This window comes from Lepisma saccharinum, chromosome 21 (genome assembly GCF_977018435.1).
Source record: "Lepisma saccharinum chromosome 21, izLepSacc3.1, whole genome shotgun sequence".
In the NCBI taxonomy this organism is placed as follows: Eukaryota; Metazoa; Arthropoda; class Insecta; order Zygentoma; family Lepismatidae; genus Lepisma; species Lepisma saccharinum.
In genome coordinates, this window is record NC_139249.1 from 34,089,123 (window position 1) to 34,105,829 (window position 16,707).

The window sequence follows — 16,707 nt, forward strand, 5'->3', positions numbered from 1 at the left end:
CAATCCTGCTCAGGTTTCGTAGACACAAAATCGCACTGACTGCAGACACGGCTAAAATGTATAGGCAAATTAACATGCATTTAGAAGACAGACCACTTCAATGCATCTTATGGAGAGCATCACATGACGAACCGATCCATGTTTACAGTTTGAACACAGTCACTTATGGATTAACTTCAAGTTCATTCTTGGCCACAAGATGCCTGAAAAAGTTGGCAGAAGATGAATCATCAAATTTCACAGTAGCCACTCATGTCTTGACACATGACTTCTACGTTGACGATTTTCTTGGAGGAAATCATTGCATTGAAGGTGCAATAAAGCTGCGTGAAAGTCTCAGAATTACTCCAGAAGGGAGGATTCAATCTACGTAAATGGTGCTCCAATAGCAAGGCAGTGTTACAATCTATTCCAGAAGAATTGAAGGCAGTACAGGATCTAGTGCAATTCGATACAGAAGGCACAAAAACATTGGGAATTTCATGGCACCCATCCACGGATGAATTTCTTATGGACAGCAAGGTCGCCACAACAGTGGATGTATGCTCGTTGAAGATCTCAAAGCGCCAAGTTGCCAGCATAATTGCACAAGTGTTCGATCCAATCGGACTAATATCGCCAGTGGTGATCACATACAAGTCATTCCTGCAGCAGTTATGGCTCCACAATGTAGGATGGGATAATCCGCTTCCTATAGCTTTGCAGAAAACATGGCGTCGTCTTCATTCGCAGCTTACATGTATTAACGAAGTAAAAGTACCACGGTTCGTTTTGGCTCCAGGAGACATACATAAAGTTCAAATTCACGGTTTCTCTGATGCATCAGAGAGAAACTATGGCAGTGTTCTCTTCGTAAGATCAATTGATTCAGAGGGTCACATAAGTGTGAACTTATTGTGTTCAAAGTCCAAGGTGGCTCCGGTGAAGAGAACCACTCTTCCACGTTTGGAATTATGTGCGGCAGTTCTACTAGCCCAACTGGTACACAAAGCATTGCCCATACTGCGTCTATGCATAGACACCATTCACGTATGGACCGACTCAAAAATCGTAAATGGAAACCTTTTGTTGCCAACCGTGTGGCAATTGTACAGGAACTCACACAAGTCAGTGATTGGAAGCACATTCCGTCAAAAGACAATCCTGCAAATCTGATCTCACGAGGAGTCGATGCAAAAACTATCAGATCACTTCAGCTTTGGTGGCACAGACCCGGCTGGCTCCAAGAAGACGAGACACAGTGGCTATCCTCGAGTTTAGCATTCAGTCCAGACGACAACACTATTCCAGAGCAGCGTAAGGTAGCAGCTACCACATTGGTCACTCATGTAACAACTGAAGAAGAAATCATATCTAGATATTCAAGTTTATCCAAGCTACTGAGAGTAGTGTCACTCTGCAAAAGGTTCATCAGCAATTGCAGAAACTCAAGAGACAAAAGGAGTGAATTTACCTCCTTTGAAATTCAAGGTGCCACACTTGCCTGCATCAAGATAATACAACGTGCATTCTTCTCTCAGGAAATCAAAGATTTGTCTGACAAGCAGCAAGTACACAACAAAAGCATTTTGAGGAACCTTCATCCATTTCTCGACAATGAACAAGTAATTCGAGTCTGAGGAAGATTGGAAAACAGTGAATTGGAGTTTCAAAGCAAGCATCAAATTATTCTTCATCCGAAGAGTCATTTCGCGAAAATTCTGATAGCATCAGAACACAAGAGACTTATGCATGCTGGTCCACAGCTTCTCATATCATCACTTCGTGAGAAATACTGGATACCTCGCATACGACAGGTGGTCAAACAGATCATTCATCAGTGCAACATATGCTATCGTTTGAAGGCTTCAGCCGCCCAGCAGCTGATGGGGCAGTTACCCTCCAGTAGAGTGAGACCCAGCAAGGCATTCCATCACGTAGGCGTTGATTACGCAGGGCCATACCACATCAAGACCGGAGCCGCAAGAAGCAGATCCACAAGAAAATGCTACATTGCAGTTTTCATTTGTCTTGCCACAAGGGCAATTCATCTAGAGATTGTCTCAGACTTGACATCACAAGCCTTCATCGCAGCTCTACTACGCTTCACCGCGAGAAGAGGAAAGTATGCAAGTATTTTTAGCGACAATGCTACGACGTTCCATGGTGCTAGAAATGAATTGCAGGAATTACGTAAACTCTTTCAATCACAAGACTTCAACAAGGACATCAACAGATTTGCAGCAGAAGAGAATTTCCAGTGGAACTATTCTCCACCACGCAGTCCATCATTCGGCGGGATTTTTGAAAGTGCAGTGAAGTCTATGAAATACCATCTTCGCAGAGTAGCAGGAAACGCCGTGCTAACATACGAAGAACTAGTAACTCTGCTATGCCAAATAGAGGCCTGCCTCAACTCCCGTCCTCTTTCCACACTCCCTGATTCTCATGATGAATTCAGCTACATTACCCCTGGTCATTTTCTTATTGGAGCTCCTCTAACCTCATTTCCTGAACCAAACATTACAGATCTGGCTGCCAACAGATTATCCAGATGGCAGCGCATACAGCAGTTCCAGCAGCGAGTGTGGAGGAAGTGGTCTCAGGACTACCTGCATAGTCTGCAGCAGCGACAGAAATGGATAGCCGTTCAGTCGAATTTGAAGCCTGGCACACCAGTGCTATTGAAGGAGGACAATATTCCACCACTCTCGTGGAGAGTCGGCGTCATCCAAGAAGTGTTTCCGGGAAGGGATAACCTAGTGCGCGTAGTCACCGTTCGTACGAGAGACGGGGTCTACAAGAGAGCATTAAGCAAAATTGTGCCTTTACCACATTGTTAAGAAGACGATCCATGAGCTAAAACATTGACAATGTATCCCCTAGTGTTAGGTTGGATGTGAACATTCCAAAGGGGGGGAGTATGTTGGAGATTTATCTATAAAAGTAACCACGTTTATTCTTTCTTTATATGTTTTATATTGCATATAGCTTCAATTGTTTATTTGTGTATATCAAATGCCTTAAGTAACCTGCACTCCCATTGGCTAATTCATTCTGAGCACGGTGTCTAGTTGCCGCCATTTTAGCGCGGTAGTTACTTCCAGCCAGTGTGCATAGAGAAGCCACTCGGGATACAGCCAGAAACCGTCGCGGACAATTGTGGATAACGTAAGCCTAACGTGGCTACGTTTTATTAGTGGCATGTTGTTGTAACACCAGCTGCAACTTCGTGTAAACAGTTTTCCCTAGACAGGAGTGCATGGGAAGTGTAATCAAGTGTTATGTATATATACCTTATAATACATAGTTATAGTTATCAGTGTGTGTGCCTGTGTTTTCTTTACAACTCCCAAGAGGATCGCGGTGAACTTTGCCCTGTAGCGACACAATCCATACCAGAGAGATGTAAGTGGTACCTACAATTTCACTTACATTTAGATCCTACCGGTTCGGATCATCATTCATTTCTGGTCCTTCACAGCTGGACAGGTTCTACATTCAGTTTTGGTCCTTTACGGTCCGGAACGCAAACACTATTATTATTTTGCTTTTTCATTGTTGACAATTTCAATGTAAAATGGCCTCCTGTGCTGTATCTAGAATTTTCTCAATAAATAAATGGATCATTATTTTGAATTTTTGAATTGGCTGTCAATAAGTGTTTTCTTCCTGCTCTCTAAGTTAGAGCCTGACGTATGTTGTCATGTTGCTTCCTAGTATTTTCAGATGTTTATCATCACTGACATGCTGCGAACCACACTCGGAACTGCTTATGAGTGCATGGAACGTAATTTTTCTAAAGCAAATAGGGATCTTCATCTTCATGATAGCCAAAAGTGATGGAAAAGCAAAGTAAAAATTAATAGTTGTTTAGATTGTTGAGAAGAAAAATTAAATTTGCTTGATATGTACTGTAAATGTCAACATGCTTGTAGTGTTGCAAGTGGTATTATTGTCTTTTAAGGGAACTGTGATGATGATAATCAGATTAGAGCATACTATACCAAAGAGGCACCAAGATATATAGGACGTTATTATCTGCTAGGGGAGGTGGAAATTTCTCCACAGGATCTGCGAGAGAAGGTAGTGAACAATCCGTGCAATGGACAACCCTACACAGCAGGTAGGGGTAAATATTGCAAGAAATGGGTAAAATGTTTGGCCAAATCACTTGGTTCGTCTATAGCTGAACAGCTAAGGAATTACAAGTCTCTGAAGGAGGCTAACCCCTTCCGTGCTGAAGGGTTGAGTACTTCCAATAAGAAAAGAAGAAGTTTCTTCAATATGTTTAAGAGTTCCTGCTGAAGAAGTTAGGGTAACATAAACTCAAGTAACATTGCTTTCGTGGTACTTGCCTTACTAACATATCACTGAAATTACAAGAATTATTGTAATGGTTCTTTGTTACCTTGATAAATTCAGACCTTCGAGGACCAAACATGCTTTATTGTGTTGTTTTGTAATTGTTAATGCAAAATTGTACTGAGAATGTGCACTGCAAAGAACAGACGTGATGCTTGTGGAACACTAATGTTCGTATTGTATGACAAATTAACAGTAACATGTTGCCAGACTCTGCCATGACTGTATGGAATTTGAAGGTCTTGTATGTTGCCACATTATATTATTGTTATTTTATTCTATCATTTGTGCAATGTTTTGTATAAGAATTATTAGGAAGCGTAAGAATTGTATTGAGACACAACATAATTCCTTCACTCTTTGTGATAACAAAACAAGATGATGAACATTATATTCTTAGTCAATTTCTACAGCGCTGCAACTAGATTTGACATAAGTGAGAGCTTGATGTTTTTAAAAGTACAGCCATTTTTTTCAAAGTTCCACAGTAGAAAATAAACTTCGTTATGTAGATGTTATGATGTTTTTATTACATACACCAATACACTCATACTGTAAGTTAGTATTAATTACTAATATTTGTTGCCCATTTTATCACTTATCATTTTTAGTCAATACAGATATTCATCAACTGGAAGAGGAACTAAAAAGATTTGCGTAAAAGAAATTATGTAAATTTTAGAAATATTGTGGAATTTTTAAAATTGTGTTTTATTATTATTTTGGAGAAAAATGAAGTCAAGACACATGATCCACTGTTGATATAAATGTGATACTTCACTATTGTCTCCTTTGTAAACTCATAAAATTCAACACATCACTGAATCTCTTAAAAAGATATAGAAAGATGTAAGCAATTAGCATTAGGGGAATAATTCAGCCAATGGAAATGTGCACTTTTAATGTGGGGGTTGGAATTTTTATGAACATTTAAACTAAAAGGAATTGATATACTTCTTTAGAAACGTGTGTTCGTAGCAAGCTTGTTATTTAATTATTATTATTTTTTTATTATTGAAAGCTGTGCACCACTCTTGTATAGTTCCAAGACAGGATAATTAACTCTGGAATTCCTGAACAATCTTTATCAATTTTCTACAGGTCCCTTACCATCAGGTTTCTCAAAAAGAACTTTTAATCTTTTCTATCTTCTCCCATGACCTGCCCAACGAAGTCTTCTTGATTTAGTTATTCTAATAATGTCAGGAGATGTATGTAGATTATGCACTTTGGTATCACATAATCTTTTCATTTCTTCTTTGGAAGATTTCACACCGAAGCAGCATGCGACATGTGTTGCTTGAGAATTTCACCAAGCAAACACAGGCTTGGGCAACATGTGTTGCATGTCACTTCAGTATGAAATAGTTTTTTCTTTAAGAGACTACGCTTCACGTTTGTACAATGTGACAGGCACAATTATTGCCTTGCACATTTTAATCTGTAGATGACGAAGTGTTTCAGCAAATGGTAGGCAAATAACATTTCAGGAGGAAAAGCACTCTAACTTAGCTTTTTTTTTTAAATTTGGCTTAAGGTATGTGTGAGAACCTAAAAGAAATGTGGGAATCTTGGTTTTACACAGGTTTCCTCTTAAGATTTAGAATTCAGAAAGTGTAAATATACATAATTTATTACATGAATTTTATGTGCCAAGTATGACTGAACCAATGCTCATTTCTTTGTGTGTGTTTTTACAGTACACTGTAACATGTTTGTCACAGAAAATGTAAAATACTACGAGGCTTGTCCGGAAAGTAAAGATACAAACAAAAAATAAGATATAAAAGAAATGTATTGCTCGCAACTAAAGTTACACTTGATACACTGATACAGAGGCTATTTCTCCACATAAGTGCCACCATTGTCCAAACATTTGTTCAGACGCGGAACAAGTTTTTGTATCCCTGAATCATAGAAATCCGCCGCCTGCATCTGGAACCAAGTTGTAACTTCTTCCCTGACTTCGTCGTCTTCGGCAAAGTGTTTTCCACCAAGATTTTTCTTGAGGTACAGGAACAGGTGGTAGTCACTGGGTGCAAGGTCGAGGCTGTATGGCAGATGGGGAAGGACCTCCCATTGAAACTGTGCAAGCAGATCCTTGGTGACATTCGCTGCATGGGGGCGGGCGTTGTCATGAATAAAGCGGATTCCACTTGACAACATGCCTCTCAGTTTGTTTTGACGGCCTCCCACTTCTCTCTTCATCATGAACATCACGTCGACCTTCAGCGAAGGCACGACACCATTTCTCCACATTTTGACGATTCATTACGTTCCCGTACACAGTCACAATTTCTCAGTGGATCTCCAATGGACGATTTCCTTGTGCCTGCAAATGCCTGATCACGGCGCACACTTCGCACTTGGCGGGATTCGGTATCGCCGCTGCCATTTCCAAAGCGTGTTCCTCGCACAAGACTCAGCCCAGCACTGTCTACTCACTCCCAATCCACGTCGTATGGATCACGGTTACTGCCAGTGTTGCCAACTTTCGTACACATTTTCCCCCTAACATGCAAATGTGTTTGTATCTTTACTTTCCGGACAAGCCTCGTATTAGAATTAAATTTAATGTGTAATGTTTTAAAATTCTGAATTGAATTTTTTATGTCTTTATTTACAAAAAGATTGAACGTGTAATTTCTACCATGTTATTGATGAACTTTTTTCAAGATGTAAATGTATTTTATATAAATATATTTTTATCTCTACTATTGGAAAAATAAATGTGTTTATTGGAGGTGTGGTTATTTTATTGAAAGAATACATGTCCATGCCTAACAGATTTAAATATTTCCCATTTGTTTATGTAGTCGTATTCAGTCATACAGTAGAGCTCCACTTTTACTGGTTATTATTATTTCTTAAAGAATTATTCAACACTTCGACACAATCAAGTTACTTGTAAAGTGAACGGAGTTTAAGTCCATTTTATGTTGATACAGGCTAATCTGTTTAAAATAGGATCGAACCAGGAACCCCTTGTGCAAGGCTGTAGCCTTAAATATTCTTCAGCAAACTTTTTGTAACATCCTGAACTAAATGGTCATCTCCCTATGATGCTGCCAGTTGCATGTACCTATATGTTTTCATTCAAGAAAAGCTACGACATGAGGGTGCATAATCCTCAATAATCATTTTGAACATACCACATCTTCTGTAATTAACCAGTTCATATGTTGTAAAAAAGAAATCTTCATAATATAGACTTGTTAACAAGACAATATTTTTGCTTTAATTTTGATTACATGAATTGATTTTAATTTTAAATTGTCATCAGTAATAAAAACAACTTGTAGTTAATGTGAAACCTTTTATACAAGTTACGTCTTTCTAGAATAAAATTATTGTAAAGGTAACTTACTTAGAGCATGGCCATATTTCAGGTTGTTTTTGGGGGGAAGGGGGAGGGCAGATTCAAAGTCCTCCCTTCTCTTCAAAACTTCTGATGTGCTGGATTAATGCAAGTTCAAAAATCAAAATCAGCAATTCATTTTCAAAATTCTTAAAAGCTTTATAAAAATGCAACAGGGAGACAATGTTTAGAGAACCTTTACTGGTACAATCGAGGTGGAATTTTCAAACATTTGCAATTTCTGAAACTAGTGCAAAATAGGTTTTATTCTTGGAATCCCAGGCCACCTGCAACCTGTCCACTTTTAGTAGTGGTGGTCTTCTTTCCAGTGTTGTGTCTGGTACAGACTGAAAATTCGCTTCTGATTGTCCCAAATTTGTTTGTGTTGTTGTTGGGTATGGTTTTAATTCACCTTGACAAGTGTTGAAACCTGGCTTCTCGATGCATTATACTCTCGCCTACTGTATGCATAGTGACTACATAATACATTTTAGTACAGGACCAATGGATGAATCCCCTTGAAAGTTATTTCCTCTACAAAGTTAGTGGTAACCAGAAGTAAGTCAATTAACTTTTAAAAATTAGTAACTGTACAAAGAATGTTGTCTATATGAAAACTCATTCATTTTTTTTTAAACTTGTGGATGACCACGTATTAAGTATAATTGAAAGATGAACGTAATCAATATGTGAAATTCAGTCACCTTATACAGAGGAAAGGGTTGAGAGTAATAAATAAAGAACTATCTTTTACTAAATAATAAATTAATTAATTAATTTGAAGGTCTCTAGTCTTCCACATGTTCTTAAGCTTTACTGTGTAAATTATATCCATGTTCACGGACACATGACAAAGTATACAAATAGTGTAACCCCATGTGTGTGTGTTCCTTTATCTGTAATTGCACCATCTCTGAGTTGCTGAAATTGCAAAAACTTCAAAATATCAAGGTGCTCAGAAGAGTGAATGTGGTTTTTGTGAGGATATCATTCCTTATGTTCTCCACAATCTTGGTGTGTTGCAGATGGATTTTCTCACTAATATACATACATTAATCATAATTATCTCTAGTACAGCAGGCAAATGTCAAATTAGGTAAAAGGTAAAGTTATCCCTTGCATAATGTTACATGGCACAAGGCACATATGGGGAAGGGGCGAGTTGGAGATAGACCCAAGTGGTCTGTGTGAAGGTGATGTGATCAGCACCATGTTTTACCACCCTCTCCTAGGTTAACCCCAGGTACGCATTTCTTGGAGGCTGGTTGAAATTTTTATAGAGTAGTTCAGGCTGTTGATATAAAATTGATATTATTATTATTATTAAAAATATATACAATAATTTTTATAAATTAAAAAATATACATTGTTTGCCAAACTGAACCACATGCAAAAGAGCCTGCACAGACCCAGGACTCCTGTGCATCATACTCCCGCGTGGAGGGAAAGTGCAGAGTGGAATATGCTTCCTTATGGTTCACGTTAAACAGATGACAGGGAAGGTGCAGGTAGGATTTTGGCTGAAGGTTCTTTTGTTGTAATCGCTCTATACTCGCTAATGCCATGGGTGCTGGGTTCAAATCTCAACCTACAGCAGTGGTGTTCTTTGTTAGTGTTCCTTCATCATATCAACACTCATCTTCATCCTTGTAATTAAACATAACTGACAGAAAAGCGATGCTAAATATCAAAAATCAAATCAAACTTACTAAATACACCAAATTAGTAACCATTTTTTCTTTATTTTTCACTCTTAACACAGTCAATGTATGGAAATGCATTGTTATGCTGTTTTGTTAACTTTTTAGACCCTTCGTTTAAGGAAAAGCTGTTGCAATTAAGGGTAAATTTTAGTCATTAAGTTTACATTTTGTGACTTCTGACATAAAAATCTCATTCTGAAATTTTGAAAACTGATAGAACCATTTATTCTTTGTATTAAGTGATATAATATGAAAACGTGGAGTTCTGACTTGGTTCTTGCATTTTGTACTCAATTTTTTGAGTACTCATGTTTTGTTTTTGAAAGTTCTGCTAGAATGCTAATTAACTGAACTTTTTTCTCTTGCCTATCGATGTAATAAGTTTATTTCTTTTTTTTATAGTTTAAAATTATTAATACCAATTTTAAAGGGGGGAAGGCTAATCCTGGCTGGGACTATGGTTTAAAACTGGATCCAAATACCTGTGCAATCCTTCAGGGATCTATTCAATATGTCTAGATTACACAAGGATAGCATTCTCATTACACCATTATTGAGGTCCTGCCTTCATATTAAATAATAACATTTGACATTGAATGTCCTCCAGATGGTTCCCTCCAGTGATTGGCAATGAATGCTTCTAGTAAAGAGAATTGAAAGCTCATTCTTATCACCTTGCTTCAAAGTGGGCTTGCATACTGCACTATTTTATGTACATAACAATATAAATCTTGACATGGGAAGATGGAGAGAAAGAAATGGAACTAGATTTTTAATATATATCATGTAATTTAATACTGATAACATTTTAAAATAAGGAAGATTCACTTTAATAATGACTGTAGCTGTATTGTCTATTTATGCTATTGTAATATTATCAGTATTTTGTTCTTGTCGATTATTCTTAATATTTACTTTAGTAATTCTGGATCAATATTTTATTGCTGAATCATATAATCTGTTTCAGCAAAGGAATATATGCTGCACCAAAATGAAATCAAATATTTCATGCTCCAAATGAATTTCTAGCGCAATGCAAGGATCATTATTAACGGCAAAGGATCCGATACCACTAGAACAGTGGAAAGGGGTAATTATGCTATAATAAAAATGTTATAATCAATTCATATACATTTTGATTACAAATTAAAATTTTAATCAACAACAACTCAACACTCCAGAATATGCAAAATTTCATCACGAGATACTGCTACTTGACGTGACATTGTCAGATATGTCCTTCCCAGACCAAAAACACTACTTCAGTGACTTTGACTACATGCATATAAACTGACAAGTGGGAACATGCTCAAGACAGATGATACAGGAACTGCAGCCTAACGTTGATATTGCAGCAAGTATAAATTAAACTTTCATTCCTGCTGTTCTAGGGGTATACGATAAAATTTCACAGAAGTAAATTATATTTTGTAGATTTCAATATACCATTTTAAAAAGGACAAAGAATTATGAAAAGTCACAAGATTTGGAGGAAAAATAAGGAAAACGGGATAGTTTTGACCGCTCCCGCAATTTTAGTGTTGATGAATGAGACATTGCTTAAATAAAATACATGGATAGAAAAGCCTTCGTAAATCCCTTTAGTGTGTTTAGTGGCTAATATTTTCACCTTCTAAGCAAGAGGTCATGGGTTCAATTCACAGTAGAAGCATGTTGCAGTAATTTGGATCCAGGCATTTCTATTACCAAGTGTGTCACATATAGTGAGACTGAAGAGAGTGCACTTCCTGGCCTTGTTCAAATGCGAGAGGAGAGCAGATATTCGGTGGGAGAAAGATCCTCGTTCATGACTGCGGACAAAGTAAAAAATATCGTCTACCTCTATTCCCTGTGCATTCTTGTCATCCTGAACAGGAGGTTGGCTGCTGTGGCGCTCATAGAGTGTCATCTGACAGTACTCTTGTTTATCAAGTTTCTATTACCCTACAACTTGGCTCTCCTAGATATCCTACCCAGGATTTTTTTAGGGAGGGGCCAGACCAAAAAAGGTTTATACTTATACTATGTATACAGAGATTACAAAATAGCTGAAACGAATTAATGTTTTTTTAAGTGTTAGATTTTATTAATTCTTGCTTTCTGTTAATAACACTGGACAACAAATTTTAACTTTTTTCATGCTTCGGAAATGGAAAGTACATTTCCTTATGGAATTGAGGGTGCTGCATACGAAAATAATAATAAAAATGCTGAAGTGGTTCGAGTTTAAGTGTAATCGAAAGAAATATGTGTTATGTGGTGTTAATAGGAAATGAACACGTGTACAAAATGGAAGTTATAAAAACATTACTTACATGGATATTACCCCTTGATGCCTGTCGCTTGTATTGTGGTTCTGGAACATCTCTGGCGATTGTCAAACAATAATCAGCCAGCATAGACTTGCTCCAGTGGCCCTGATATCGTTTCTCTATTGTAGATATAACTTGGTGGAAATGTTCCCCATGTTCATTCCTGGGAAGAAGTTTATGTGGGAGTGTAACATATGTATTTTTAATGACTAGAGCCCGGAAGTTTGGCAAAATGCCTCTTTTTATCTACTGCATATATTGATAAAATTTTTCCGGATATACGTTTCTTATGTTGTTTCGAATGTTTTAGAAGCATTTTCATTTTGCCTATTTGGGACCTCACTGCCTATTTTTATTTATAATGCCTTTTCTTTGCCTTTTTCAATGAAATTTGACATTTTTTAAAAAATGTGTATATAAATTATTTTTCTCCCAAAAAACGTTGTTGGCATTTATTTTTCTTCCGTTTTTTATGTGAATAATTTTCGCTTTATTTATGTAATATTGAACTCACGCATGTTTCAACATTGCTGAAGGAGAAAAGTGTGAGAAAAAAGTATTTCATGCTGAGTCAGGATATTGCCTTTCGGTTAACATTTCTTGTGCATGATTGACTGCTGAAGTGGACAGGTTGATTTCGAACACAAAGAAGATATTTCTGAAATCTCCCTCTCGAACACGAAAATTTCAGGAAGTTTTCCCTGAGCTTAGTTTACCTCCGCAACCAGTCTTGAGGAGATGAGGAACCTGGATATCAGCAGCTATATATTATGCTAACAACCTTGAAAAAATCAGTGAGGTGATCGATGCTCTTCCAGAAAATGAAGCGGCTTCAATTCGTGAAGTGAAAAAAACTCCTGTGCTATTCAAGTTTATTTTTGCACATTATGGTGCATTGCCAGAGACAATTACAATTATAGCATCCATGAAAATCTACGAGGAATCTATGCAGCAGACGATGGAAGTGCCAGGAGAAAAGGGGTCAGCTGTTGCGGAAAAGTGGTAACGGGTAGTGAGTGCAAATGATGACTTGAAACAATTGAAAACAATTTGTGATATTCTTAAAGGTGAAAATGCTGTTACCAAAATGAGTTCAGCTACATTAGCTTGTTTTATGTATGCTTCAATAACTTCTGTCGAAGTAGAAAGATCCTCTTCTATTATGAAAAACATTCTCTCTAACAGAAGACTATCAATGAATGTTGAGAACTTTAAAAAAAAACACCTTGTAGTTATGTGCAATCAAGACGGAGAAAATTGAAATGCCCTTCCCAATGCAGATTTTAATATTTTGCCGGAAATTATAGATAAAAGTAAGCGACTTCCAAATGTGCCTTTTTCCGGTTTATTTTGCCTTTTTTTTCATTTTTAGTGCCTATTTTCCACATTCTGAATGCCTTTTTGCCTGCCTATTTTAACGAAAATAAATGTCTGAACTTCCGGTCTCTATTAATGACATATGACACCCCATTGCTTGGTAGGAAGATATTAGGTGCTCCACTAGTTCCTTATAATTCTGAGTCCGCACGTTTCCCAAAAAATTTGTCACCACGTTTCGGAGAGAGTCCCATGCAATCTTCTCCATATCTTCTAACAGTGCGTCAAATTCAGGATCATTGAGGAGTTCTCGAGTCTGAGGGCCAATAAATATTCCCTCCCTGATTTTAGTTTCACTCATTCGTGGAAATTTACGCAGAATATACTTGAATGCAGTGGCGGCTCGTGGTGATCCAAAGTGGAGGGGCGATAGCTCACAAATTTGCTTTATTTTACTTCGCCTTTTGTGCCACATTTGGCTAATTTGCTAAGATGGGGATGAGTGATACGATGAAATTGATGAATTGACACTCACAAAATCCATGCCCAGACCGGGATTCGAACACGGGACCCCTGCCGTCGTAGCGCGATGTGCTAACCACTCCGCCACGGGGGCCGGCACAAATTTGCTCTACTAGTAATGTGAGTTTAAATGATGAATTTCGTATAACAGCCAACGTGATAAGAAATTGATACGTTCGTGTTTACCGAATATCATGTTTTACACGTTTTGGATTAATATAAATTATTATAATTATTTAACAGTAATGCGAAGAAGGTGGAAGAAGAAATAGAATTCTAACAGATTTAGTCGTTTAACAGAGGTGAAAATTCAGAAGAAGGGATATTAATTTTTACACAACTTGATAAGCACAATGACGAATATTTACGTGCATTGATCGTGAAAATTTCTAGAGAAAAGTTACACAGAAAATGTCTCGTGTCACAACATGACTAATTGATATGTGAAATAGGGCACCAAAATATATATCTCACTGGAAAGGTGATATCTGCGTTACCAGAAGCTCTAAAGTAAAAACTTCAAACTTGCCAGAAATCTTCTTCAGACATGCTTGTAACTGAAATTCATCCTTCTGTCCTTCAACGCGAAATTTGCAAGTGAACTCACGACCTCCCTTCTTTCACACTTGTTCTATATTCAAATTCGGACTAGATTTTTTATGTTTATTTTTTCATCCAGACTTCAGACTTCTGGTAGAAAAACTTCACCAACAATTTCTCCACACTGTTCATCGCGACAAATGCACAACTACAGCACATAACTACCGAAAAGGCTTCACTTTTCCATGGAAAACGAAGAAACAACAAGTGTCAATACTATCGTCTTCCCATCCGGTCGTTTTATTGCTTTGGGGTTGCCAGACAATTTTGCCAAATTTTAAGAAATTTGTAATTCACAGGTTCTTGTAGCGGCTCTTGGTGAGTTTAGATGACGAGTTTCTAATTTATTTAACATCCGCCTTGAAAATAAATTGGAGAACTTTGTCACATTATCAGGAATTTTTTCAAACGTGCTAATCAAAACATCTATTTAAATCTACATGACGTACTCCACATCATTGTAATCCAAATGTACTTTTCACTAAACTCAGAAAAAATACAACGCATATATACGATAATTTTGCGTGATTTCATACATGAGCCATACATTAGTGCTCTATCTTTATTCTGTAATGTTTTCTAAGGCCCGTACCGAGGGTTTCTTTAAAGGGGAGGGGTAGATCCGAATATGTGGAACAAATGCTGTACGGTTGATTGAATTAAATTATTTTAGATTGCTTTTCTGCCAAGTTTGTCTAATAGTGACGATGAGATTGAGAAGGAACACACTCACAAAGAACACTTATGCCCAGGCTGGGATTCTAACCAGGAACCCCTTGCATCGTAGCGTTCAAGGCTTGAGAGGCCATAGTGCTGGGCCAAAAATGGCAAAGAGTGGGGGAACTGCCCCCATACACCCCCAATCGCCGCCGCTGGGTCTTGTAATGTTATCCACTCTTCGTCGTTTTGCTCCCAATTTAGGTCAATTGTGACGAGGATTACATGGAACTGATTTACAGATTGTGGGGAACAGGCACACGTGTGCCTGTGCTCGAACCTGGAACCGCCAGTGGTGAGATCGAGATCCCACAACTAAACGCCCTCGACCACTAAGGCGACACGTTTCAGAACGTAACAGCGCGGTAGATTGTCACACTTGGAAGCGCAGTACAAGACCTTCCACTCGCTCGAATGATTTAATTGGATAATAAACCTTTTCGAGCAAGGCCTCATCTCCAGGAAGCTATCAACTCGCGGCAAGCCACGGCACCTAGCGACCTGTTGAGTGAGATGAGTCAAGGCAAAATGGATAATAAACCTTTTCCTGCTCCCACAAAAATAGGCAAGCGTAAGCACAATCGATTCATTTACTTCAAAATCACTCATATAAACTCTACTGCTGGTACTGTTACTCATTTTAATCACATTGTAAGAACAGTTGAGGCACACTCATCTTGTGTATGTTGCTTCATATAGCTATCTCTTAAAATTATAATACAATTCCCGAACTAGTGCAGTTTGAAGCCATCATGCACCCTCGGTGTCTGCAGGCAGCAGACGATTCTCACCGAACAAACCAGCCTCCTGGCCCGTGCGTTTGGTGAATCTCTTTCTTGCACGAGACGCACGGAATGCGACTTTTGGGACAGCGTAATGAACCTCACGAAACGCACGGATGAACTTATGGAACGGCCAGTTGCCATAACTCATTTAACGCGTTAAACTCGTGCTTTCGGAAAAGGCCTCATAATTCGTTTCAAAATCATTCGATTATTCATATATTTTATTTTCTCTAAAGGCCGCGGTGGCTCAGTCGGTAACGCGTCTGACTACCATGCTCAAGGTCCCGGGTTCGATCCCCGGCCGGTTCAAATCCGGGAACTTAACGGAAGCGGTCCCGGCGCCCACCCAGCGTCGAATGACATGGGCACCTGGGGGAAACCCTGGTGGGGGGGGGTAAAAGGCAGTCAGGGGCGCGATGCTGATCACATCACCCCCACTCATGACCGGATCACCCCCTATACGCCTTAATGGCGTGGTGCTAAGCACAGGGAAACATTTTACCTTTTTTTAATTTTCTCTAACAGTCAAATGTAATTCGATTATGCCCCTCACTAATATCGAGGAGGTCTACCTCATTGGTCTACCTGGCAACTGTGATGAAAACAAAACAATCAATCAAAATTCATTCCCATATATAGTATGGTACAATAATGTGGGGAAACTCAGCTGGAGCTTCCGTGGTATTTAAATGGCAAAAGAAGGCAATAAGGTGTATCAAAGGTCTAACTAACTTGACATCGTGTAAACCTATTTTCAAGGATCTTAAGGTCATATATTTGTTCTGTACCATTATTCATAAGAGAAAACATATCTCTTTACAGAACGTAACGCAGTACATAATTATAATACTAGAAGGTGACATGAACTTGACGTGAATTTCTTAGGCTATGTAAATCCAAAAACAGCTATAGATGTACTGGTATGAAATAGTACAACAAACTACCTCAGGAGATAAGATCACTGACTCTAAATAGTTTTCGTAAATGCATAAAGAAATGGCTAATCAATAATTGTATTTATAGTATAGAAGAATTTGAAGAGACAATTT

At 38.1% G+C, this 16,707-nt stretch overlaps 1 protein-coding gene across 1 annotated transcript in view; it reads left to right on the forward strand.

Annotated features, from left to right (window-relative positions):
• LOC146003962 (uncharacterized) overlaps positions 1-7,087 on the forward strand; it is a 37,546-nt gene extending 30,459 nt beyond the window's left edge. The window contains exon 3 of the mRNA XM_083142485.1: positions 3,947-7,087. Within this exon, the coding sequence (XP_082998611.1) occupies positions 3,947-4,287 (341 nt within the window). The 3' untranslated portion in view covers positions 4,288-7,087. The remainder of the gene's footprint in view (positions 1-3,946) is intronic.
• Positions 7,088-16,707: the final 9,620 nt, after the last annotated feature.